Below are 27,847 nucleotides of genomic sequence, written 5' to 3'. Positions count from 1 at the left end.
TTGCCAGGCATTTATTTGCATATTTTATTAAAGTAATGTGTTATTACTTATACAACTCAGTATAATAAAGAGACCTAACAGCTTACAGGGCTAGGAACTGCCTGCTTGTAGCACTCTCCCTTCTGCCATTAATGCCCAGACATTTATAACTACATGGACAGATCTAATTTGAACACAAGACTTTTGACTGCTGAATGAATCTATGGAATTCACTATTTCTTAAACAAACAGTCCCCTCAACACAACGACCCATTCTAAATGGCATCTATTCCCTCAGCATGTGGAGGGCAGCTATAGGCACTGAAGAACTCATTGGCTTAAAACTGTACAATTGTTCAACCCAATAAAGGTGGATTAAAGCTTGAAGCCCTTTGTAATTCAAACTTGAACATTAAATTACCATATACTGGATCCAAATTCTTTCAAAATCAATATACATCAAGGAACACTGAGTTTTAAATTCCTGCAAGGTTTAATTTTCCAGGAAATTAGCAGTTACAGATTTCAAGGGTTGAGGAGAGGAGTTTTATTTTGTTTCTTTTGTATTGGTTCATTGGGCAAAATATTTACCATAGGGTTAAGAAATACTACTTTTGCACTCTTTGGACAGAATTAAGGATTTGGAAAATAGAAGGGTTGTTCTCACTCTGAGAAATGTGCTTAATTTATAAGCTTTCTACAGGAGAGTTTGACAAGCTTCTCAGGTCTATCTGCATTTATGGTGAGAGTGAGAAATATTTCTGCAATTACAGACTTTTGCAAAAGATAAAAGACATACTACGCTGGAGGTTTGTAAAAATAGAAAACTCAGCTTTAATATTAATTATTACTAGAAGTAATTTTAGAGGAGAGCTTTTCATTGCATTTTGCCACAAAACATCTGGAGGAAAGGTTGTTCCCACTTCTATCTACTTAATTATAACTACTGGGTTTTTTTAATGCTATCACTTTTTATCAGACAGTGAAAAATACAAGATAAGGCATTTTCATAGCCAATTTCAGTTCCAGAGGAAGATTAAGTACAAAATATGTTCCAGAAGTCTCTACACATCTGACACATTGTGAACAGCAATACTTCTTAAATTAGTTGTTTTTAAAGATTTTCCTCTCAAAAAGAGTCTGGATTTCTTAATGTAGCATTTTTACCTTGAAATTACTACAGAAGAAAAAGATTACTGCAGCAAAGAAACATCTAAAAGTTTACATGTATTTACACATTTAAAAATAATTATTTTTATATGGTTTACAACTAGGTTCTTATTTCAAAAGAGTAGCACAAGCTATTCTCTACAGCTGGAGAATTTCAAAATAGTTGCCAGTTCGTGAGTGTCAGCATGATTGCAAGGTTTGAGTCTTTTGACCTAATGGACTTTAGAAAGTAGAGCTGGCTGTCCTGCCTCCACTGCAATTATCACCAAGACTCTCAAAGCACTCCCACGTGCTGTGCTCGGGGCAGCAACAGTCCTGGCTCCAAGGCAGCTCTTCCCTGAGCCCTGCTGGGAGGTGCCACCTGCAGAGAAGGTACCTATGGAAGTGCAGCTGCTGGCACCTCCTGGAGGCTGCATGAGCTGTTCTGAACACACTTGGTTCCCCTACTCCATCACAGACTTGCAGCTGCTGGCTCTTTTTACTTAGCCCTGTAATACTGACATACCAATGGAGCAATTTATTATTTTTACTATGTCTGTGTAATATGTGTCTTGTTGATTCACAGCATTTCAAACTCACATTATAAAGTTTTCAAATTACTGTAAGCTATTCTAATGTGAAAAAGCTGTCTGATTTCACACGATGGTGGCCTTATGATAATGCAAGCATTGCTCTATCAGAGTATTTATTAGAGCACATAAAAATTTTATTGCTCAACTTGATTTCATGTTGTGTCTTGGTTACAACAGCCACAGAATTTATGAATAAAATAAATAACTTTGACATTCTCAGTCAATTCCTCAAGTAATCCACAGATGATTAAGGTTGTAGAGCAATCATGTAATCTTCTTCTTGATTTTGAACATCATAATCCAGCTTGCACCTTCTGAGCCAACCTCAATAAAAATACAGTTTTCTGCTGAGCAGTTAAAAAAAAAAAATCAGGAAACAAACATGACTTCACACTGCAGTGACTGTTATAAACAAGAATCTCTAAAGCATGGCAGTTCAAAATAATATTGTATTATACAGGGAATAAACAGTTGCCCTGTTCAGGAATACACCATGGAAAGATTGAAATTCAGTCTTTTCATTTTTTTACCAGTATTTGGTTGTTCTCACGTCTTGTTGCTTTGGTGGTTCTACATAAACTGTATCTGTGAAACAAAGATTATGTATTAATGCCACTTAAATAACAAATGCTTTCCCAGTGTTTCAGAATAAAGAATCTATTTGGCTGCCTTGCTACTTGTAAGTTAAGTCTATAGGCTTTGGCACTTTCAAAAAACCCCAAAGAATATTAAGACCTATGGATGACAGGAGTACAGTTTCCGTACAGTTTCTCCCTTTTTCACTCCTACATCACCTGATCCTTGAAGAAGCTTCTAACACTGCTCTGGTCAGCATGATTAAAAACCAGCTAATGTCATAGGAAGACTAAAACCTATATACCTTCATCTGTTTACTTAATATTGAAACAGTGAGAAGTAAAAATCTGATTTTTACTTCCTTCCTTGCTTCCTGCAATTTCGTCATCTGAATTGCCTCCTCGCCAGCAAAAGTTGCTGCCCTTGATTGAGGAATCCCTCACTTTGACATGCAGAAATACACCTGCAGCCTTTCATGAAGCATTTGGCTGTGTTTGCCAAGGCTGAAGTTTCAATGTTGACAAGATTAAGGAGCACTGTTCACCTGAGTTTCAGAAACGGGTGCAAAAGGATTTGTTGGCCTTAGACCAGGCTGTGTGTACATCATTGACTGGGGTGCCATCAAAGGAGCAGCTCCAACCTGAGGAGGTACCTGTGAGAAAAACAAAAATGCCACAAAAATAATTATATAAAGTTCAAACTACTTCCACAAGATACATCTTTTTGCATTTTAAGTATAGGAGAAAAGAAACATATAGACACACACAGAGAATAAAGTCAAGGCTTTTAAAAGCCACTGCTATAAACCTCAGAGTCATCTCTTTCAATGCAGTGTGAGAAACATACCAGACTTCACACACTATTGCCAATACATTTAATTTGCAGGATGGTTTGAACATCATAATTCATGACATGAAACCCACTGGCAGAGACAACTCAGTTTTCAGGAATACAAAACAAATCATGCTTCTCACCATTCCATATACAGGCACTTGAGGTGTGGTCAATGGGTATGTGATAGGAGCAGGTACCTTTAAACAAGAAAATTTTAAATTTTAGAGAAACTCATGCATACTTAGTGATATATATATATAGATATATAACTTTGAAAAACACATTTTTCAGTACTAAAGATAACCAATATATTTACAAGAAATTGACTTACATATCCAGGATAGTGTACTCCATTCTGGCATAGCAAAAGGATAAGATAAAAAATTATTTAATAGGTATTCATTCTGGAAATTCTAAGGGATGGATTCAAGTCCAGTACCAAAACAATTTTTAACTATGCTCATTTATTAAAACAGTTAAAATGTGAGAAAAAAAACCCACAAGGACACTAACGTAAGTTAATAAGCTTAGAAAGTTACCACTCGTACAACTTACAGCAAAATTAGAAATTTTACTACACCTAGCCAGATTTGAGCATATTGCTTGCACAAGCACGTGTGAGAAGCTTTTAGAGGGCATGGCATGCAATGCTCCTTCTTCCTCCCATTATTAGAGAAGGGCATAGGAAAAAAGCCAAGAAAGCCAGTGACCATTTGGCTTAAGAAGTGAACAGCACCAGATGTTTTGTCAGGTCAATGCTGCCCACATCCTAACATCTGATGTCAGCACGTATCACAATATGACAAAAGAAAAATGAAGAGCTTTTTAAGCCTTATATCAGGTTATGTTCAGCAATGTGTGTGCTTCCTAAGGCCATGCTTTGTTAAGCTGTGCTAATTACACTGAAAGCCATATGAAACACTTGGTTATGGGATAGGATGCAGTGGTACATTAATTGGAGGGTTAGTTCTGAGTGCCAGAGGCCAGCCAGGACACTGAGATCTTTGCAGTTCTGGGGCACAGATTTTAAAGTGGCTCATAGCCAAGCCAGATCTTCACAACAGTAATTGTTGGGAGTTGCAGGAAAATGCATGACCAGACACCTAGCATAAAACAGTCAAATGCTTAGACCTGATGAACACATGAAATAAAAACACAACTTTAAATCCACAGTGATCAATGGGTACTAAGGTACCCTCTATGTTCCAGAAATAAAAATGCATCAGCACTCTAACAACACATTCTAGAACACCTAGAGGGGATAAAGAGATTGTATGGTCTCGAAAAATCTCACGAGAGTGCAATACAACTGTGCCCTCTCATCAAATTTTTTAGTCTCATTTTTGAGTCCAATATTGGATTTAATACTGTATTCAACTTCTCTGATTCTGAATGAGCATAGTCATAAGGAACATAGGCATTAGAGGAAAAAACTATGCTTATTGCAAAATTAAGTAAGACAGCAGTCCAAAATTCACAGGAAATGTGGTAATTATCCTAGTGTCTATATAACTGAGATGAACATCTACTTCCCTCTAAAACAGCTACATTTTAGAAGTGATACATATTTCTGTGAATATATTATGAAAACAACACTCTTGAAAAAAATCTCTTAAAATCACAGAAAAGTCAGTTGCCTACAAATACCCCTCCTAGAAATGAAAATTCTTCATTTAAGTAACAATGAAAGATACACTTAACATTTTGTACTGTGTTAAAAATATGAAGTTGTTGTTGAGCATTAGCAGAAGTCTGAAGTGCTGCTTGACCTCATTATTAAGGTGCCTTGCAGGGGTTGCAGCAGTGTTTCATGATAAAACTGAAAAAGGAACAAAGGCTGGAAGGAACAGCAGTTTTTCCCTCAAAACACATTCTTTGGCTTCTTAAACGTGAATTTTTGTGTACACATCATGGAGAGTGGGAGCATCTCAAGCATGCATATCAGGAATTTTCTGGACTGGGATCATTTGTTTCAATCCCAAAAGAATTTATGAACTGAGACAGGTAATCTGCCTTTCACTTGAGATGTAAGTCCTAAATGGACAAGTTTTCCAGTGAGGAGAAATAAAGCATGCTAAAATCTCTACCTCATTCAGTAAGATCCTATGTCCTGTTAGCATTCCCTGCTACCCCCAGTTTTGTATCAAATGCCTTTGCTGTCTTTATAAATTAATGCAAGCAGAGAAGCAGCATTTGCTAGAATGAAGTGTGATTTCACAGTACAGAAATTACCATGTGTGGAATATTGGGTAGGGGAGTCGGGTTCCACGTGGTCGATGTGCTTGTTTTCGCTTGCCAGTTTGTTCCACCAGTAAGTTTTTTCTCTGTAGGCTGAGACCACTGCATATCTGATCTAAAATGAAGCCAGGTTGTTAGTGCTCATGGAGAGGCAACAGCTAAAGTAAAACAACATAACACAAAACCCAAACATGCCTCTGTGCATGCACAGAGCTGAAATCTATGAAGAAACACTCATAATTTCAGTAATTACTTATGTATCTCTTCTCCAGTAAGTGTAAAGAGTGAGGCTTCTATTCATGTTAAAAGTGAACTATCAGTACTGCACTGTGCATATAATGATTAACTGGAGTTTGATGTAACTTTTAGAGTGTTTCATAAAAACAAAAATACTGCAATAAAAATACAGCAACTGCAAAACTATTTAAAGTGAGTTACTTAAAAGTTAAGGCTGGCCATGTCATGGTGACTGACACTGTTCCAATGCACTTCTCAGTTATTTTGGATTGTTTCAAGAGATGAGATCCTTGCCATGCTAGTGCCAGAGACTTTCAGTCACATGAGAATATTCTAAGAACATATATGCACTTACTTTTTGGATGGAGTTCCTCCAAAGCCAAGATCTGTGGGGGGAAAGAAGCAGACAAAATCCTTAAGCATTTTAATTTGGGAAGGGAAAAAAAGCTTGTTTTGCTTTTATTAAAAAATAGGAAAGTAAATTGTAAAAGCTTCACACTTACTTCCTACTAGATTTGCAAGTGAAGAATCGAGGTCGTTTGCTAAAATTTTTCCACTTTGCTGGCTGGCTACAGTGGCTCTTTGACTTTGTGGGGGTACTGTGGGTTGCAATACATCATCTAGAAAGTTAAAACTTAAACACAGAAAATAAAAGCAACTGTTAACAAACTAGTTGCATTGCATTTAATAAATGACATCTATAGGCCAGGGAGGTACTTTCTTTATAGAGAACTAATTTGAGTATTTCATGTGAAGGTTCATCATGATGATTTAAGACTTTTAAAGAAGCATAGTTTAACTTCTTATTTTTCATGGAATACTATATTGTACCAACTAATCTGAAAGAATCTTTAACTGTACTTTAACAATACTTTGCTATACAGAATAGAGAGACTAACTCAGGTATTCTTCAAGAAATACACACAACCAGTGTGTCTCTGAAGGGAGTCAGAAGGAAGTCATCACCACGTATCAAGAAAAATGAACACGAGCTTACCCATTAGGAGAATCCAGTGGGCCACGTTCAAAGTGTGTTCCCCCAGAGAGAGAGGAAACAGTTATTAGAGAAGAATTAAATCAGTCAAAGCTAATTTTAAAGTAAATAAAAACTAACAACTGAAATGATTGCCTCTTATCAGCCCATAATCACCTTGCAAATATATTAAGTTATTACATTTCCAACTGCAATAGCAATTATGCTAAATTGTTAAGCAATTCTTGCCTGAAGGGTATAAACTAGTCACAAGGCAGTTTTTACCACTTGCAGTCCTGTATTCTGGTGCTGTAGATTTTCCTCCAAAAACAGCATCAAAGTCCACATTAATTGTTGAAGAGGTGGTACTCTGAGAAGCTGAATGAAGAGGAAAACCTGAAAAAAAAAAAAATGGGGTAATGAAATACACTCATGAAGTAATATCACTCATTCTAATGAAGCCAGAAAATTTTAAAAAAACAAAAAGAAAAGAAAAAAAAAACCAAACAAACAAAAACTTGAATTACCATCAACAGTCACAGGATGATATACAGAAGCATATGTTGGTTTATGACCAGTAAAGTCATCTTTGCAAAAAGAGAGAAGAAAATAAGATCAGTTTTAAAGAGGAAAAGGAAGAGGGAACTCACCAATTAAGTCTGCAGTTAAAAATTAGGCAATTTTACTAATAAAGTTTTTTTATTTTATTTTACAGATTTGAAAAGCCAAGTAACTCTTGCATTTCCAATTACAAAAGAGAAAGGAGGCTGCAGTTTGAAAGAAATCAGCTGCAGGTCTTAGGATGTCTAGACTGGGCAAGGAGAACAGCTTATTTCAACTACAGAAATAAACATTTGAGGAAACAGAAAATTTACTACACCTGGAATTAATGCACCATTTTCACTTGTTAATAAAAAGTGAAGACTGGCCCAAACCACAGAAAGATTACATGGCCCAATTATTAAGCATTATCACCTCCAGTTGCAAATAAATTACATGGGGTTTGGTTTTTTTACCACTAAACAGTTCCACTGTTTGTTTGGAGGAAAAAGAAGAATTGATGAAAGGGGTGGCAGATTTTACAGCTTCTTCAACTGGCTTCATGTCAAAGACGTCCAGATGAGGTGGAGAACCAACACAACCATTTGAAGACGAGAAAGGACCTTTCAGATGCAGAAGTGAAGGAAAGAATACAGAGTACAAATAATGGAAAAGAAAAGCAGACTGAAATGATTGAATATGAGAATATCTAGACAAAGTCAAGTTGTAAACATTTTACCTAATGATCAAAGTTGATACAAATTTTAGATAGATATCTTAATACAAAATTGAGATACAAATTTTTAGTTTCAGATAAAAATCCTAACAGCTCTCTGTTTAGGGAAAATAATTCTAGTTTTGACATAAGGTGGGAGGGGGAGAATGACAGAACATACATCAAAGAAGTTAGATACTACATTTTTGGCTTCAATATCTACATTTTAAACAGCATGTAAGAGTATCAATTCTACCTATAAAAATATGTACCATGGTGTTATCACTGCCTTCTTTTGGCATTTAAGCCATTTCTGACATCTAACCTGACCATTCTTTGGAAGGATGGGTGAAGATACTGGGGTCCAGAGCTTTTTTACAAGAACTCTGAAATTACCAACACCTTTTAAATGAGAAGTGCATTAAGTATTGCTTCAATAAATGGAAATACTAGTCCAGGATCTTCTCAGTTACACCTGCTTAGGTTTTATTTCCCAGTGTTTTTCAACTTAGATCTTGAGTTATATTTCTTCTCCCTGTCCCCTTTATTGAACAGTTCCGCTCCTCTGTTCCATCAACACTGATGTTTTGTGTTCAGGGAAGTTGGTCAGAATTTCCAGAGTATTTACTTCATATTTTGTAATGAATATTTGCATGTAAAATAGGTAAGGTTTATGATGCAGATTCAATAGGGCATGAACCTTGTATTCTAAGAATTCCCTTATCATTTAGACAGTCAAATCAACGTATGAGCTCACCTCCCCAAGCATTGCTTGCTGATGTTGATATAGCTGGAGTACTTTGCACAGTTGGAACAAATGCAGGCTGAAGATCAAAAAGATCACTAGAAAGGTTGGGCATGCTGAATAAGAAATGAGAGAGAGAAATATGAAGATATGTAACAGGCATTGTGTTCTTGCTTTTACGAATACTCCTACCAATCTCATTTTCTCTTATTTGCTATGAGCCATCAAAACCAGTGATACAACAAACTGGTAATCAAGCACTTACTGACAGAATTCCTGTGGGTACACCAAGAAAACATCAGCAAAAGGTCCCTGAGAGGTAACTGGGATCACAGTCTTGCAGTTGGTTGTGGAGCTACAGGACAGTGCAGTAATTTGTCTCTTCTGGAAAGCAAAATATCTCTCACCTATTTGTTGTGGGTGCTGGTGCAGCAAAGAGGTCAACAGCTACAGTGGTATTCACACTTTTTCCTGACAAAGTGCTTGGGGATGCTGATGTGGAAGTGGAATTTGATACTACTGAGATTTCTCTTAATCGTTGCTCCTGAAAGGTGAGAGAGACAGTTGGCATTTTAGTCTTATGAATTTATTAACATTTCAGCCCTGGAGACCTTTTCAAATAAGAAAATTTTAATTATGGTCTTAATAATAAAACACTTTTTCTTCTGTAAAGTCCTAAAACCAGAAAAATAACTGAAATTATAGATAAGAACATTTGTTTTAACAAAGCACGTAAAATCAAGGTGAGACTTTATGTTTTAAATAATTATTTTTTAATCATATCTGCCTAGAAATAAATCACTTCTAGTCAAGCTACACATTCCAGGCTCCCTCCACAGTCACTCAGAGAAACAGCTCAATGGACCTTTGTTCAAGAACACTCATCTCCCTACTTTATGAGTCTTTTCATGGTTCAATTCAGATGTTCAGAAATCAGTATGACAAAGTGCTACCCAATAATAATGTAGCAATGTAACACCATTGTTTAAATTAATTTCAGGTTTACATCCCTCACTACTTCTAGGTATGTTCACTGCATTTTTACAGTACCGGTCAAAGCACAGGTGTATATTTTACACAGCTCACACTCCTCACATAAAACACTGAGTGACCTTGCAAGCTTCATCACCATACACTATTTTACCCAGTTACAAAAAATTTTTGAATACAAAACTTGGTAAAAACATCCTACCTTAAGTGCCTGCAGTCTAACTTGCTCCTCCTCCAATGCCTGCTGCTTTTCTTTCTCATCCATCCGGCTGAATGACATTCCTGTATTGGCAAGTGTGGAAACAGCACTGGATAGGGCACTGGCTCTGAAAAGAGCGATAATTAAAAAATATTATTAAAAAAAGCACGGTCAGGTATACATAACTTACAGTTTCATCAAGTCCCTTATCTAGTCATGTATCATCTTTCTCCCCAGTCAGTTCTTCTCTTACTCTCTGGTACATAAGAGCAGACACCCCAAAAACAGTTTGGTGACAAGGAGGTACAAGTGCACAGAGTGACTCCCTCGAGTTTCAGTGGGTAGGAACTGGAAAATGCAGAACTAATAACAATTGAGATAAATACCATCCTATCTTGGGTAAGAAGAGTATCAAAACCCAAATACCTTATAAATGTTACAAGTCAAAGGACCTGAAAAAAGTAGAAGCTAAAATGAATAATATACAAGGTGTCAGCTCAGTGGTTTATTACAGCATAATCAGAAGTCTGTCTGAGACACAGACAGACATACCTACATTTCAAATGTGGCTAAGCTATCAGACTATTACTCACTAGATGTTTAATTTCTATTTCTAGGAAGATACATTCAGAAGTTAATAAAAATCATGAACAGCACATGACTGAATCCTGAAAACTGTTATAATGACAATGGCAAATCTTAAGTCAGGGCACTGCTGTAATTCGCTGGGTGCTCACCTGCTGGCAGCAGAGACTTCCTTTGTTTTCTTTCCCTCCACAGAAGCCAAATGCTGTTCCAGTGCCTCAAGCAAGCTGCTGGGTGCCTAAAATTAACAGTATTTATAAAACACTGCTTCTATCAACAAATCATTGTTTAGTACACACATTTGTTTTCTCACCAACTAAAAACAAACAAAATCACACATCAGTAATTGTGCCTTTGGGTTTTGCTGCCATCCTACACACCCAAATTCCATCTACTCGGTGGTGGTTCCTTAAAAGAAGTGGGACCACAGAGGCAGGAACGAAGGATTCCCCAAAGTGGCTCTGCTTCTATGCATGCAAGTTAGATTCTTGGTTTTGGCAACAATATTTGCTATGTTAGAATTAATTGAATAACCAAGCTGATTAAGTACTACACCCTTAAACTCACTAAAGTGCCCAGACAAAGACCTGGCATTTTTTACATACTTTCCCCATCACCCAATAACCCAATCACTCTCCATTCAAATATTTACAGTCAAAGGCTTGCAGTAGAAACACCTGACAACAGCAGGATGGTAGGTTTGATAAAACAGGGAATCAAATCCCATCTGATCCCAAGGACACTACTGCAGACTGAGTAGCTATTCAACATGTAACTGTACAATAAACCAACTCAATTACTCTACGTGAAATAAATCCTACTGCAGATTTAGATGAAGGGAATGTACCTCTAAAATGTAAATCTATTTGCCAGCTCAGTCTTCCTCACTTGGCAGGTTTTCAGAGGCATTAAGCCTTTCCTACCACTTGCCAACTTTCTGGAGGTAGAACAGATATAACAGGCATTGTTTGGAGGAAAAATAAACTTGCCCTTTCTAGCCCTTCTGTACCAAAAGCTAGAACAAGGCATTTCCTGGAAAGAGGAAATATTATTCACACAAGGCTCTGGCAGGCAAGCTCCCCTTTGAAATACTGAGCACAATTCTAGTTTCCCACTTTCACTGAAGCTTGATTAATTAAGAGATGCAAAAAAACAAAACCAAAACAAAACAAAAAAAGAGGGAATCAGAATGATCCTATAAAACTGCTTGTCTTAAAATGAAGACCTGAGCTTGTATTTCTTAAGTAGAGCAAGGTAAGGTAAGACAGTGTAGTTACCTCACCACAGGTCATGAATAAATTCAGCGTTTGACCCAGACAGCTAAATCCCAAGGGGGACATTTTGAAATAACCTTTTGGAAAGGTATCAGGGACAAAAAACCCAAACCAAACAAAAACAAGAAGCAAAAAAAAACAAAGCAAAAAAAAAAATCCCAATCAAACCAAACCTCCCCATACTTTTACCTTTTAGGAAGCACAATAGCTTGCAGAAGGCATTGCGTGGCACAGCTACTTAGATAATCTTAGTAACAGGACACTGTGCCCTAATTGCAGAAAGCTTTTCCTCGTATTTTTTTCTTCCCAAACTTATTTGTACTTTCTTCAAACTTATTTGTATGGGAATGCATATTCTGTACTTACTTTTTTTAAAACCCACTGAAAAACCCCCTCAACAACAAGAACTAAACCAAACAATCCAGTAACCTCCTCTGAACTTTCTCACTACTGCAGATACCAAACAAAAGATCAGACTTGGAGTGAACAAGGTAGTTTTATTTCAGAAATTGCACCTGGGCTAATCGAGACTTGAGAAAGGCTGTATTTCATGAATCACCTCCATCCCCCAACCCCAAAACACATGACAGACTAACATCCATACAGAGGGAAACAACCCCATTACATTCATGAAATACAGGAACAGTTATTAACAGAAAGCAACAACACTGTGAAGCAGGGCACCTACAAAGGAAAATATTTTCTTCATAGAAACAGGCAAAAGTGGCAGTATTAAGAAATTACAGCAAATCCTTTTGAAGTGCCACTAAATGGATGTACAGTTATTCAACTCATATTAAATGCCATGAAATTTTCTAAGTGGAATGTTTAACAGTGGCACTGAAATTTCCAAAATGCACAGGATGCAGAGGTGTACCACCAGCTCAGAATTGCTTTTCTTATATAAGTGCACTTACAACAAAAGAGCTGAGCTATTAGAAATAAAATGTTGTAGATATTAAGTACTTTCTCACTGAAAGTTTCAGATAAAAGAACAGCAAAAATTAAGCTAAATACCCCTATTCCCTGTAAATAAAAAAACCCCACTTGCTTTCAAAAGCCTTTTAATGACCCCATTAAATGGACAAGTGCACACTAACCTAGTGAGGTATAAATAACTTCAGACTTCAGTATAATGTGATTAGCATAATACAGCCCAGCTGAATGCTGCACTACTAATCAAAAGACAAAGTATGATGCTGAGATCAGACATCAACAGAAAACTTCAAACTACTGTTTTCAATCATTACCTGCTCTTACCCTGGTGGTTTTAGTCATATTTCTTTTATACCACGTAGGCAAGTTCTTAAAGTGATTAATATTAAATGCTAGGAGCAAGCATTAGAGATTTGTGCTTTGAAGCATGCATGATTTCAGATGGAAACCATACTGTAGGCAGTAATGAACACCACTGACAATGGAAGTCTGTGGCTTAGATTTGATTTCCATATTAAAAACACACTGATTAAGGTTAGCAAATCTTCACACTAGATATATTTTTCATTATTAACCCATGAAATTTAATTCCAAGAAGCTAGTGTAGGATTAGATATGACTGTTCAAACATTACACTTTAGATCTTCAGTTTGTCACTGACTGCACTCCAACAGTTCCAGTAGTCGAGCTCTAAGGCACTGCAGTTTGTGCCCAAGTCTCCTCAGGCTGTTTATTGCACCCTGCAGGTTACTGTGTGCTACAGAAATAATGACAAACACTCTGCTGTTGGGTTGGCCCTGGATGAGAAATAAAACATCCCTATAAACTGAAGGGACTCACAAAGAATAACCTTGTTGACCTCTGTGTACTATCAGTGTTTCCTGTTCACCTGGTCAAACCATTTTCTCACCTCCCTTCTGCCCCTCAGTTGATCTTCACTGGAAGGTGTTTCCCTGCATTCCACCTTTCAGACTGAGTTTTCCAGCACACAACCTACATTGCACATGTCCCTCATACTACTGAGTAAAATCAAAGCCAGCATTAAGAGCTGATACAGAAACATCAAATTTATTCTTCAGACTTAAGGAGACAAAAAGATTTCAACTGAAACCAGCTCACTGTCATCTTTAAGTGTGTTGGAAAACATTAGTTTAGAGTGAAATAGAAGGTTTTCCTCTAGGTATGGCAAGATACTTCTGCTTATCTGCCTTCTATGATAAAAACCAAAAGTTCTTGAAAAAATATTGTTTTCTGTGGGTTGTATTGCTTTAAACAATCAAAAAAAACCACATTAAGAACTGCAAAGTGTAAGTAGTGAGTACATTTAATCCATGTGAGAAGCTACTATACATATTTCCCACATATAAATATATGAAAGAGAATACAGTCTTGAGAAGAAAGATTACTATGCCACATACCAACCTTTAAAAGCACAAAGAACAAAAGACTGGATTAATCAATATGCAGTGTACACTGACCTGAGTAAGGTCTGGAATGTCACCCTGATCAATTCCAACTTGCTAGGTTTACAAAAAAAGAAGGAAAAAAAGTACATTACTACATGCAGTGCCAATGAAAATCAAAACCATCAGTGTCTGAATTTTACATAGAAGCAAGCATATTAAAAAGGGATAATCATAATTTTCTGAACTGGTACAAGTTTCACTAGGAACACATCTTAGAAATAAAAAAATACATTAAACTGTATCTCAATGCAAACTCAGCTTTTCATCCAGCCTAACTTTCATGTAGAAAAGCCTGCTAGAAGCATTAGAAACAGCCCCACTGCTTACTGAAACTAGTTATCAATTTTTAAGTACTTACAGTAAAGGAGAGCCCTATAAATATCTTTAAATAGACTGTAATAATCAGTTTATACATTCTGGAGCATTCATGAAATTTATAATGGCACTTCAGAAAGTTTACTATGTGGTCTGGCTAATAAAAAGGACACCAAAGAATCCTATTCCATGTTAATTAGCATATACAATCTTTAAAATACCTAATCTCTAGAAAACTTCCTTGTATATGAAGTTAAGCAAACAATCTGTTTAAAGGTGTTCCTATGAATATTGATACTCTACCAATACAGACAGCTAAATTATATTCTTTCCATACACATAGATTTATTTACCTCTGCTACTTTGAGGAACTCTGACAACTTGGTCATTCTGGCTAGAAATTTTTTGTAAATATCCAAGCCTTCTTTGCACTGGTTCTTCTTCATATCAAAATATCTTTCTGAGGATGCAAATAAAACTCTTGTAAGATAATAACCTCCCCAGCAAAAAGCTGACACAGTATTGCAGAATTTGACAAAAGCCTCAGCAAGAGAACAGATGTAATTCAAAGCTATTCACATTTTCATGCTTATAAGAATACCTGAAACCTTTTAAAATAAGTCAGTCAATACAAAACCACTGAATTTTCTGTTTCAGTGTATTAGGCTATAATGCAAAAATTTATTAAACATGGGTGGGAATCAGTGCAAATTGTTAAATTAGGTATTATGGTGAATATTTCAAAAAGCCTTTTTTTTTTTTCCAAAAAGCTGGCAGTGAGAAATTATTTTATCATTTGAAAATATTCCTGGTATTTATTTACCTTTTTAGACCCTGTATCAATAAATTTTGATACTGAAGTGGCTATGTATACTGAACGGACCTACCAAAAGGAGCATCAATCACATCTTTTACTTTTTATGGTTTTGCCCTATATACTTACAAATATGGCACCGAATAAAAATTAACGGACTAACAGAACAAACTGATGGCTTCATTCATAAATTTGCTTAAATAGTAACGAAAAGGCTGTGCTAAGAGCTTATCATCCTTTAAAAAAACCCCTACATTTCATCTCATCAGCTCAGGCAGATTCAGGTACCTGTCAAAGGTGACCAGTCAAGTTTTGAAGAACAGGAAAACAGAATTCAGCCACACTGTGAGTATATTAAATACTCAAAACACCATATATCTCACCAAACCTTTACAGTCCAATTGCAAAGGTTATCCATTGCACTTTCTTGATATTTTGGTTTCAGTCTCGCCAATCACCCTCTCATTTCATTTTCTGTTTTCAACATGTATTCTTCCAGGTAGAAGTGGATGTGTAAGCCTATGCTCCTGGTCACTAAAACTAAGACAGGCTTCATTTCACAGCAACAGAGCAAAGAAAATTTATTAAGAAACTGAAGTCAGACATTGTCTATGTTCTTTAATTTTCTCAGTATCTTTCACAAAATTGAAAAGCTAAAAAAATTCTCACATACCTAAAAGATTAATAATCCCCTCATTGTATGCTGCAAAAAGTCTAATGGAATCTTTAAAGAGGAGCATAAAGGCAGCATTTATAACACCATTTGTTAGTTCATTTGGATTTGCCTGTGTAGAAAGCAATGAGAAAGTAAATTAGTATTTAACAAAATAAGAAAACTCTCACTTGAAAGTGAGAGAATGTTACTTAACACTGAGTTTAACTTAAAGTACATACATCAAAATCAAGGAGAGCATCAAGCTGGTTCTGTATGATTGGAAGAGTTTTCAGAAGCTTCTCAGGATTCATAGTTCTCATCACTCCATCTATCCTACAGAGTAAAAGACACAGGTTTACAAGATAGAGATCTCGGCACTTATTGTATCATTTCAACAATGCAATATTGCTTTAGAGGACCAAAGGAGCACTATTCTATGACAACCTCAGGAACAACTGTATTCCTCCTTGTCCCACCCCCTGCAACAGGAAGGATCAAACAGAAGTAGCAGTAGTAGTCTTACCCTCTTTTCATTTTGGTGAAGTCAACTGCTACAAGTCTATATGAAAGTGCTTTTTCATTCAAGTATCTGCTGTATCGCCTAATGAAGGTAGACATATCATAGCCTACAAGTTAAGCATTTGAAAGTTAGACATTTTAGAGGGCTACAGTTTTTCAGTTCTTTTCAAGAATTGCTCCATTTTACGTCAGCTTGCATAAGAATTCCTTCCTAGGCACTTTCCAGGATCTTGAGATATGATGTTAGTTTCTTCCCAAGTGGATTAGGAAAGCATTTGTTGTGATTATGAGAATAAACACCTAAACACATTAAAATATTAGACAAGAACTGAGCATAAAAGATTAGGCAACCACCAAGCAGTTCTTGTTAAGATGTTCCTTAAATCAGAATAAAAATGTATTTCTAGCAAAATGCTGAAGAGTTTGGTAACTTATCTGCCATCCCTCAAAACCCACATAAAACCCTAAAAATGCCTTCTACCACTAGCAAGTAATTAAAGGACTTATCAGAGATTTGAAGAGGTTCTCCCTATTTATACAGCACATCTTAGTTATCATTCCATACACCTTAACAGTAAATATTTACTCTTGAGGCTTTAAAATACAACAATAAAAATTATTATTGTGCTGATAATTCATCAGGTTTATTCTAATGAGCATCAAGAGCTCTCTTTGTAAAATTTACAGCTGTGTATGCGCAATGCTACATACATTACAGACAGATTTCTAGTACTCACCTAGGTAACTCAGAATCTCACTTTACCTGTGTCTACATTCTTGGCTGGACATGCTTTGATGTCTCACACAATAAAAATCAAAACATCCTTCCATTTAAATGTCATTTAGCTCCTAGTGTGCACCAATATATGCACCATCACAGAGAAAAAAGGAGTAGAGATATTTCCTTCAGTGAAAGATCCTTACCCTGCATGGCACTTTTGTCCAGGTAGTTATTTAAGTTGAACAAAGTGTTCCGGGATGCAAGATACTGGATAAAGCGCTGTTGGTGAAGAAAAAATTGTGAATGTAATTGTTGTGAGAGACAAAACATAGAAGCATTTTACAAGCAAATTACATTTACCTTGTAACTGTTTCTAGTAACCTCTATCTACAATAGAAATTAGTTAATAGGGAAAAAAAAATAGAGGAAAAGCTGAAAATACTCCTTGGCAAAGCCTCTGATGTCCAAAACTCAATTTGGCAAAAATATAAATTTAAACTAAACAAAGAGACATCACTGCTCATGAATAAAATGTAAATAATCCTAGAGGAAGCTGCCTAGTTAACTTTGTACTTTAGAACAGACAAGCTGGAAAACACAAAACAAAAATACTACTTGCATAATCCAGGCTGCTGAAGTTTGATGCAGCTCAGCTGCTGTAGTGTGAAGAGCACACTATGTTTTACAGGTCATTTCCATCAAGTTCACAGAGCTTTGCAGAGAGGAGGAACACCAAACTTTCACAGCAGTTTAATGGCTGGAAAGCACTTGGAAGAATCGTCACCTCGGTGTTACCAGTGGTGAACCATCATTTCTTAGGTCAGTGACCACACACAGGTTCAGGACTGTCACCTGAGCAAAGTTTAGCTTTTAACATAAGGCTTGTGCAAGAGAGGCTACATTTCTAACTCCATTTTATTCACTAAGAAGCTTTTAATAAAATGAAATAATTTAAGTGAATTAAATGCAGTAGAATGGTGTTTCACAGGAATGTTAACAGCAACAATATATGAAGACTTCAGCCCATCAGATGATGTCTTGAAAGATCAAATATTCTAGTCACCATATTCCTCTCCCCTTTACGAAGTATTCTTTCTTATCTGTTATTAGATTGGATGCACATTTATGGAGTGCTAACAAGACTCTTCTGCTGTGCTGTTACTGATAAGCACTACCCCAATGAAGTAAAGCTCATCAGAAGTCTTTCAAGCCTTTATTCCAGAATGGTCACTCATTATTCCCTCACAGACAACCCAGATACCTGCAGGTAAATTGCAAACACTGATATATTTTGGTATTGAAATAATGAATGAATATTTTTTTCCCCTCTGGAAAAATACTTTAGAGCTATCGGCAAAGGAAAAACAAAATCTTTGAAAAACTGAAGTACCTATCTAATGCTTTACAGATTGAGACAATTTTTAAAGAGCTGTCTAGGCTTCAAGAGAATCATGTCTTACCTCATTTCCATACATCATGAGGTGGTGTGTTGTAATTAGAGCTTTGAACACTACAACCCAGCTACTGTTTGCAGTTCTCTCAAAGAGTGTGTCGGCCAACTGTGGAATATTCACATTCATTTCATTTGTGCACTGTATTAGATCTAAATTTAAGAAAAAAAAATTAAAGCATTACAATGAATTACATGCTCGGTGGATCAAAATGTTATTTTGTGGTTTTTACATTGAGAATTCATACTGGAAGCATTAACTTCAGTTCTTTGTTTAAGAAATAATTGAGTTTCTTTACTCTCCTTGCTCAGATTCACTACATTTTACTGAAACACTCCAAGTATGAACTTCAAAGGCATTTCAGTAATTTTATGGAGTCCCAATATCTCATCAATAAATAACCCGTTCCATTAAAATGGAGCCCAAATTAGTTTCTGAAAGCCAGTGTGAGCTTGCTGGATGTGTGACCTTCTAGGTGCTCAATGCCCAAGGCCACTCCATCTAACCAAAAAAATGAAAATCTGAGAAGCAAGGAAAAGCTGAAACATCCCAACCTCATGAGATCAACAGGCAGCACAACCCCGCCACTTTCCGCTAGGTCTGAGTACTCACACATGATGGCAAATGAGATGGTATGAATCTGTAAAATACACCTATTTTCTTTAAGAATTAAGAGCAAGAATTTGCATCTATCCACCCTTCCACTTAACTTAAAAACACCTGAGCACAAGCCTACTATTTCATGATGGATAATGGTAGATCTCAGGCCTAGACTAACAATAAACTCAGTAAGTAGAACATTAACTTGGGAGGTCAGAGACAGAGAGGTTCAAGACTTTGCCTGAGATTTCGTACAAAATCAGGACAGGCTGCAGCAGACACACAGGAAGGGCATTGCCTGAGAAGGCTAAGAAAGGTACTTGCTGAGAAAAGAGCAGAGAACTGAGCCCAGGACTACTCTAAACCCCTCAAGACATGCACATCAGACATTTACTCTCTCTGTGCTAAATTTGGCTCAGGTGTGATCAAAGTACACCCTAAGGACTGGGCAAGGCCAGTAAAACAAACATTTGGTTTGAAAAGCTTCCTTTGTGGCCTCTCATTTCAGCTGAGCCCGTGAGCAGCCCCTCGGTAGCAGAGCCCACTGCTGTTTGTGCAGCTTGTCTGGATGAGGAGCTGGGCAGGCAGGCAGCAGCCGAGTTCCGAGCTGCTGGCACCACCCGAGCAGCCAACTGCTCTGCCTCGGCAGCAGCACGGACAGCACAGTCTGTGTCATCATAAGCACTTCAAATGTCAGCTCAGAGCTCACACACTGACAATTTAGGACAAAATATTTCACAGAAATACTGTACTTAAAATGTGTATCTTTCCAGCGCACAGAGTATATTACAGATGGGCCTTAACTAAAGATTGGTTTATTAAGAAAGAATCTTTTATTGCTGTTTAAAATAGTTTAATAACCAGAGCAATTTTAACAGAGTAAAGAATTTTAGTATCTCATTAAGGTAAAAAGCTATAAAATGCAAGTTCTAAGTTAGTAATTTCATTCACATAAGAGAGGTTTCCAAGTACGTACAAAATATGGATGCTGGGATGAAAATTTTCACTCTTATTAGCAATACACAAAAATGCTGAAATAACTGCACAAAAAGAAGTGCACCAGAAAGTTTTAAGCAAGCTATACACCAAAACCTTATTGCTGAGTCTCAAATAGTTCAATATTTACAAATGTGAACTTTCTCATAACCCAAATAATTTGTTAGCTACAACTCCCTACTCATGGTTGTATCATCAGATGCTCTGTCAAAGTAAGAGTGCTTTAACCTAGAAGTCCAAACAGTCTATAGGCAATTATCACCCCATATAATGAAGCATGTCCCAATCCCAGAATTAGAAAAATAGAAAAATATTAAATTATAATTCAACAGCCTCATCAATTGAATGAGAATTTTGTTGTGACATTTCTAAGTAGTTCTCTCAACATACACTAAGGCAACTAAGTCTTCCTAAATCCAATCAGTTTATAATCAAGTATTATAAAAATACATGGAAAATACTGAGCAGTATCTAAGAACAGCAGCTGTTGTGTCTGTACCCTGCCCAGATATGTTACAGGACTATTACAAGTCCTAGTCTCCGTTTATAAAAACCAACCAATCAACAATACCCCAAGGAACAAAAATCTCAAACTTTTTCAAGAGCAATACCTATAAAACTAGATAACAGTTAAAGAAATCCCATTGATCTGCTGAGGGCAAAGACCACACAGCTTATCGAAAATATTAATTCAGCACAAAGTCCTTTTGCTTCATATAACCAGTAAGTAAGTCAAATTTTTCACTGAAGATTTTTCAGTATTAAATGTGCTTATTAAATAACAAATGAAACTAAGAAGGAATATCCAGGTTAAAAACCAAAATCTTGCTGCTCTCCAGTCAAGCTAGCCAAGGTATTTTCATTTGTATTTTGCCAGCACTCCCCAGAGAGATTCCTATCCTGTCACCTTCCCTCAAGCTAAGGTCTCCCAGCAGATGTTCCAGCAGACCCCAAAATGGTGCTAACACTGGGAGATCCTTTGCACATTCTAATGTCTGTGACTGCTATTGAGTGTTCTTACAGCACTGCTCGAGCACAATGTGACAGGAATCCTACTATGTTAGCACCTGCGTGCAGTGCTCTAACTGGTGAGCTCTCCATAGCCATGAAACAAGTTTTACCTAATGCCAGAATAAAAGTTTACTTCCACAAGAAGCCATGCAGATCTCTTCTGTCACGTGTCAGCAACAGAGCGGAGCTGACAGAGCTCTGCTGTATTTGAGAAGCTCTTTTGGTATTGTTTCATTCTCAAGTGTGGGCACTTCTGTGTAAGATATGTGTCTGTCCAGTTCAAAAGGCAACCAAAATGAAATACCTCACATAGGCAGGACCACGAGGAGTCTAATTCAAGCTGTGGCTGAGTGAGCTGCCACCCCCTGCACTCGAGACATGCTTGAGGACAACACTCACTGGCTGGCCTAAGACCATCTTTACAGGAGGTGCTCAGCACAGTGTGGTCTGATTCCAAAACCTCCTTCAACACCCAAGCATGTAGGTCACAGTTACCAATATCAGAGAACATGTGCTTAGGCAAACAAAATGTCTCTGAAATACTAAACTAAGCAAAAAATGTCAGTGCATGTTATAGGTCAAGACTGGACTTTCTTAAGACCATGTTGCAAAAGACCAAGTTTAAAAATAAAGCTACTTCAAGGCTTTAATAAGGCCACTTGGGGTAATTAAAAAAAAATATTTTACAACCAGCAATAAAAATAAAGCTGCCATTACATTTTAATCCTACAATTGAGATACATAAAAAGAAATGCAAGCGCCATTTCTCTAAAATGATATTTCTAAGACTACAACAGGAGTATCTATAGAGACAACTGTAGGGATCTATTACAGCTGGTGGCACAGAAGGAAAAGGCTATAATCCCCATACAGCTGGAAGTATAAAAGAGCACATGCACCTGAGAGACTGACAGCTGGGCAACAGTAACATGGATGTTGGCAGCAAAAACTGGAATGAAATGCACAGGGTGAGTGATGCTCATTTTCTTAGCGCAGTACTTATACAAACACTTCACAACTCAAAGCATTTTGCCAATTACCCAGAGGAATCATTTCAACTGCAAGTGAAACTGCACTGCTATTTCTAGAACAGAATTTAGAAACATGTTAACATCACACAGAAAAAAAAAAAAAGAAAAAAAAAGAAAAATGAAAATAAAATAAAAAAATAAATCTAGCAGCTTTAAACCAGAAGAGTACCATAGAGGTTTTCAAGCAGCCAGTGGAAATCTTACTGCCTAGAAGAGTACTGAGTATTTCTTTTCTACAACTCATCTGAAATACTGGCACATTATCTATGAAGCTGTACAGCTCTTTGGAGAACAGAATGCATAAATCCAGATATGAAATACAAAATAAAATATACATATATCAGGTTTTTGGAAAATTCTCAGCCAGGCACTGACAAAAACTGACATACTTTTCAACTTTTAAGTACTATGAATGGTCATAATTTTCTTGAGTCAGGAATCTCTCTCAAGAGAGCTGTAAATACATAAGATAAAGGCAACCATAATAGTTTAATATTCCTGTATTTCTTCCATTTTGTCACAGGACTGAAATTGCTCTAAGACAGACATAAGCTTTAAGACCATTTTTCTTAGTCCCAGCAGTCTTAAAAAATACATTTTCTTCTGGAAAGTTGCATCGTATATGGCACATTACAAAAATATAAAATATCAGAGCCACTTCAGCCAACTTTCTCAACATAGCCAAGGAATGCAACAATTTTTGCTGGAAGACTTAAAAGATAGCACTCAACTGTTACAAACATTGTTATGTCCATGTTTGCGAGCAATCTTTAAATTTCAGTTGTATAATAACAGCTACATCTGAATTTTGAGTTACTTTACCACAAACAAAGCAATTCAGCTATTCTGTCTCACTCCCCCACTAAACAAGGATACAGGACAGACAGCCCATAATGTTTTTAAGAAAAGCTATATACAACGCCCATTTATAGTTCCCAACAATATTAACTATTTTTTTTTTGTTCAAGTTAAATTTCCTCAATTATTGTACTGACAAACTTCACAAATGGCTAAAGAATTTCAAATGAATGACAATCCCTGGTCTGCGTAAAGGGTTCAAGAAAATGCCTTTGTCCTGTATCACAACTTGCACATCTCTGCAAGAGCCACACTCCATCAGCATTCACTTGACAGTCAAAAGCTCTGGTTGCCAAAATAAAGAATGGGGAGTACCAGAATTACCACCTTAGGTTTCCAAAGCTTGTATACATTATGGGAGTTTTAAGTTTTGATTAGCAACATTAACTACTGTTCCCTCCCCTGTGCTTCTTCAGTGGGCTGTATACAAGTTAACAGAAGCTGTTTTTACATTGCTGTGTTAATTTAAAAGTTTAAGCTGCCATTAATTTAGGGGTTTGTTTTTTCCAAGTTTCGGTCTACACACAAATCTACTCAGCCAGTTACCAGCTTGGCTACAGCTTTAATTTATTCTTTTTTCTTGTGACTCTTCAGTGGTTAGACAAGAGGTTTGCCTCCAGAAGCATAACAGCCCCACTTTGCTGTAAGGCTCTGCAGGCTGAGAAGTGACAGAACTCTCACTAGGAAAGAAGAGACAAGACCTTCAGATGGCTCCATTATCAGCCTCTATAGAACATTTTATATTATCCAAAAATATTACAAAATACTACAGAAATAGATCTGTTTACTTATTTAGGACACCATGACCTACTTTGAAAGGTAAATCCCCAAGTATGCCCATTGACATTGCTTAGGTTTTTGGGGTGGGTTTTTCGTGGGTGTTTTTTCACTCTTAAGGTAAAATATGACTATACTGCTCAGCAGTTAGTAGTCAGACAAACCACAAGACTCAAATACTCACAGACACTGCATATGTAAGACTGTTCTGTAAAAACATATATTGTAATGCCACAGATTTTCTTGCTGAGAAAACTTGGCAATAAGGGGATTTTAAGAATTAATCTGAACGGAGGGCACAAACTGATACTCCTCCACAAGCCCTGATACAGCTACAGCAACTTTCAACACACTGTTCCTGGTAAAGCTTTTTCCTGAGCAGCAATTACAAATAATACCAGATGGTGTAGCATTTTGAATGACACAACACATAGTGACCAGAGTACAACTATCAGAGTTTGACATTAAACCAAGCTATGTTTTCCTTCATAATGTATTAAATTGGGAAGTACTTGCATTGTATCTTGGAAAAATACACTGTATGATTTTTTTTGCAGAGATTATAGTATTTTGTAAATACCTGCTCACATTTAATACAAGTAAGTCCTATGTACAAGTGAAAAAATAAGAAGTGTACTCAAAGGGTTGCAGATATTTGAAAAGCAGTGCCTGGGTATGCTCAATGGAGACAGGATCACATTCATTGGGATTTTTTAACCCCTTACAGGCATATTTAAGGTACCATATTTCATATCTTTTTTTCCCTTACCACTCCAAAGCATTCCTCTATTTCAGATACCAAGTGACAGTAAGATTTTTTTGTCTGTCTTAGGCCAAGGTCTGAGCAAATGAATTACACCAGAATACAGAACTCATCTGACAGAGAAGGGGACTGCCAGGAGACTGACAGCTCTAAACAGCTGGGATCAAAAGGAACTTTTTAGTCAAAAAGCAATCTCAGTTTATGGTACTCTTAAGTTAAGAATCATTCCATGTTTCCATTTTCTTATTTTGCAAGGGTGACTTATAGCAGATGATATTATTTCAGTAATATTTTCAATCAACACACTACCTCTTTTAGGATTCAGAAGCTTTCAAACTATTGAGCAAACTGTCACCACTTTCTGGCTTCCTGTTATGTTGCCATTTCTGGACTCAAAGGTTACCTCACTGAACTTGTACCACAGGCAGAACACAAGACCAGAAGAAATAAGGTAACTTTAAAAAGGTATCTTTAGGAAACAAATTGTCAGTTACCCAGTTTTAAGGCTTTTCATTTCAACACAATGGCTGCAATGATCACTACTGTAGCTGGATGCCACCCATTCAGATCAGTAACAAATGAAATATATATTTGGCTGGTTTTAACTGTTTGATCCACACCTAAAGCTCTCACACAAGACAGTATGAGCAGACCAGTGTCACAGGGTCACACATCCCAACTATCCTCAAACAATATAACCCAGAACGCTTCTGCCGAGAGCCTGAACCAGAAGCACCTTCAGTACCATCAACTTGTATGAATTCTGCAAAGCTACCAGCCAGTCTTTGAAGAAACCAGCAAAAGGCTTCAAGCCTTTTTTCCTCTCTTTTATTGGAAACACACACACACACTTATTTCGCTTCTACAAGCTGGAGAGCAGGTGTGCTACAGCACGTACCAGGTTTGTGCACTTTTGAGCAGTCAGACAGGAACTCTAATAATTACTCTGTTACTAAAGTCAAAAGCGAAGCAACACCAGTAATACTTCTGTAGATTTCAGGGGTAACTCTCTGCATCTCTTGGTATAAAGACGTTTTAACATACTAAGTTTAAACGTATTAGCGACAACATACTGTCATCCAGACGAAACGCACGGATCAACCTACGCCCTTCCCTTTACCTCGTTTTTAATATTTTACCTCGTTTCGGCAGCCGTAAATCAGAAAACTATGATATTTCGAGAAATGTTCGAAATGTTTAAACGGCTGTAGTCCACGGGATGCACAGGTCTAAACAGTGCTTAAAAAAATACATTCTGCCTTGCAACAGTAAACACACCTTTTCCCCAGGTGCCGGATTAATAAGCACCACTGTAACCAGAGCACAAGGGCTAAGCAGCTCTCAACAGGAACAGCTCGTGAGGTTGGAATATTTTTGCTCCCCGGGCACGACCAGGTGTTACAAACCCCGCTCCGTCCACGTGGAAAATAAGTTCTGGAGATCACAGTGGCCAGGTCCACCCAGATTGACAGGACATTCCCCTCCAGGTGCAAGCGGCCGGCTGCCCCCTCTCCCCGCCCGCGGCCGGAGGGCCCGGCTGCCCCAGCCCGGAGCTCCGGCCCCGGGCCCCGCCGCCAGCTCCTACTCACAGTCCAGGTGCTTCTTCTTGGGGCCCATCACCTCGTGGGTCGTCGCCTTGCACACAGCCTTGGCGACGGCCGAGCCGGTCACGCTGTGCTGCGCCGCCGTGATGCGGTCGGTGATCGACTGCCCCGACATCATCGCCGCGGCCCTGGCGGCGGCTCCGCCGCGGTCTCCCCGCAAGGCCGGGGCGGCGGCTCCCCCGGGCCGGGGGCGAGCGCAGCCTCCCGGAGGAAGGGCGCCGGCGGCTCCCTCCGGCGGGAGCGCTCGCCGGGCTCCGCCTCGGCGGCTCCTGTCGGCCGCCGCCGCGGGGGCTCTTGCCGCTGCTCCGCGGAGCGGCGGCGGGGATCGCTCGGCTCCCGGCACCGCTCGGCGCTGCCGCCTCCGCCCGCGGTGCGCCCCGGCTTTCCCTTTCACATTACGCTCACAGACAAAATGGCGGCGGCCGCGGCGTCAGGTGACCGCGCGCCCGCCCCGCTCCCGCCCCGCCGCGGCCGAGCGGGGCCGGGGCCCGGCCGGGCCGGCCCGGGAGCGGGGCGGGAGCGGGGCGGGAGCCGAGGCCGCCCCACGCCGGGCCTCAGGTGTCCGCGGGCGGCGGGACCCACCCCCGCAGCGCCGGGGCGCTCCGTGACTCGCCGCCCCCAGACCGCAGAATCACAGAGTCAAGTTGGACGGAAAAGATCTCTGCGATGATTGATTCCAGGCTGTGACTGAGCACCACCATGTCAACCACACCGCGGCACTGAGTCTTTTCTTAAACACCTCAGGGTCGGTGACTCCACCACCTCCGTGGGCAGCCCATTCCAATGTCTAATGGCCTTTTCTGTGAAGAAATTCCTCCTAACGTCCAACCTAAACCTCCCCTGGTCCAACCTAAGTCTCCCTGGGGACACGATCTCCCGCTCTGTCGCTATCTGCCCGGGAGACGAGGCCGCTCCCCAGCTGGCTGCGGGCTCCTTCCAGGGCACTGCCGCCGGCTCTGTGCTCCGCGGGCGGGTGCGGACGGAAAGCGAAACCCGCCGGGCCGTCCCGGCAGCGCTGCCGCGGGGGACGAGCGCAATGACCCAGAGAGATTTTCATCGCAGATCGCAAGGGTTTGGCTTGGAAGGGACGTCAAGGACAGTCTAGTTCCACCTACCTGCCATGGGCAGGGACACCTGCTAGACGCGGTTACACTAGTTCTTGTGGTGATGAGTTTTCTCTTGCAGGTTTTACTTTCAGAAGCAACGTCAGGGGAAAAAAAAAAAAAGCCCAACTTCCCATGCTGAGCCTGTTTCAAGGACTGTAGAAGCATTTAGGTTGGAAAAGACCTCTGAGCTCATCGAGTCAAACCCTTAACTGGCATTGCCAAGCTCACCACTAAAACCTGTCACCAAGCGGTGCCACATCTACATGTCTTTTAAATCCCTCCAGGGCTGGTGACTCCATCACTCTCCTGCAGAGCCTGTTCCAGGGCTTGACATCCCTTTCAGTGAAGAAATTTTTCACAATATCCAACCTAAACCTTCCCTGTCACAACTGGAGGCTTATTGCTCTTGTCCTCTCACTTGTGGCTTGGGAGAAGAGACTGAGCCACAGCCTGGATGCCATGGGGCACTACTCACATGTAGCCAAACCACTGGTGGGTTCTCTAAACCTTTCCAGCTACTGATACCCAGCACAGCCCTGTTAGGGCTGCCGTGAGGGAAATCCATCCCAGCCAGACCCAGTACTGTGACAAAAAATA

At 38.8% G+C, this 27,847-nt stretch overlaps 1 protein-coding gene across 13 annotated transcripts; it reads right to left on the bottom strand.

Annotated features, from left to right (window-relative positions):
* On the bottom strand, nucleotides 1-27,281 carry LOC110480108 (phosphatidylinositol-binding clathrin assembly protein). 13 transcript variants are annotated; one of them, XM_085570675.1, is made up of 22 exons: nucleotides 27,260-27,281; nucleotides 18,514-18,656; nucleotides 17,257-17,332; nucleotides 16,337-16,439; nucleotides 16,053-16,146; nucleotides 15,832-15,943; nucleotides 14,698-14,804; nucleotides 14,042-14,083; nucleotides 10,506-10,591; nucleotides 9,772-9,895; nucleotides 8,987-9,123; nucleotides 8,592-8,695; nucleotides 7,596-7,742; nucleotides 7,107-7,166; nucleotides 6,829-6,975; nucleotides 6,110-6,226; nucleotides 5,962-5,992; nucleotides 5,364-5,484; nucleotides 3,463-3,486; nucleotides 3,272-3,328; nucleotides 2,842-2,949; nucleotides 1-2,306 (listed from the first exon to the last, which is right to left on the bottom strand). In XM_085570675.1, exons 1-22 carry the CDS (start codon nucleotides 27,264-27,266, stop codon nucleotides 2,292-2,294), a joined length of 1,962 nt encoding a protein of 653 aa, XP_085426801.1. In that variant the 5' UTR covers nucleotides 27,267-27,281; the 3' UTR covers nucleotides 1-2,291. The 13 variants fall into 13 exon arrangements, with proteins under 13 accessions (XP_085426801.1, XP_085426804.1, XP_021403502.2 ...); XM_085570678.1 differs by lacking the exon at nucleotides 27,260-27,281 and adding an exon at nucleotides 26,130-26,387; XM_021547827.4 differs by lacking the exon at nucleotides 27,260-27,281 and adding an exon at nucleotides 26,130-26,346 and having other exon boundaries at nucleotides 6,865-6,975.
* Between the last annotated feature and the right edge of the window lie 566 nt (nucleotides 27,282-27,847).

This window comes from Lonchura striata, chromosome 4A (assembly GCF_050655825.1).
Source record: "Lonchura striata isolate lonStrDom1 chromosome 4A, ASM5065582v1, whole genome shotgun sequence".
Taxonomy (NCBI): domain Eukaryota; kingdom Metazoa; phylum Chordata; class Aves; order Passeriformes; family Estrildidae; genus Lonchura; species Lonchura striata.
This window is presented reverse-complemented; position numbering and strand designations above follow the sequence as displayed.

Excerpts from the sequence above, each read along its gene's own strand:
- LOC110480108 (XM_085570678.1), bottom strand. The coding sequence starts at position 26,262 with ATGATGTCGGGGCAGTCGATCACCGACCGCATCACGGCGGCGCAGCAC. Across the intron at positions 5,993-6,109 it reads ACTTGCAAATCTAGTAGGAA|ATCTTGGCTTTGGAGGAACT; the intron begins GTAAGTGTGAAG and ends TTCCCCCCACAG. Across the intron at positions 3,329-3,462 it reads GAGTACACTATCCTGGATAT|GTACCTGCTCCTATCACATA; the intron begins GTAAGTCAATTT and ends TCTTGTTTAAAG.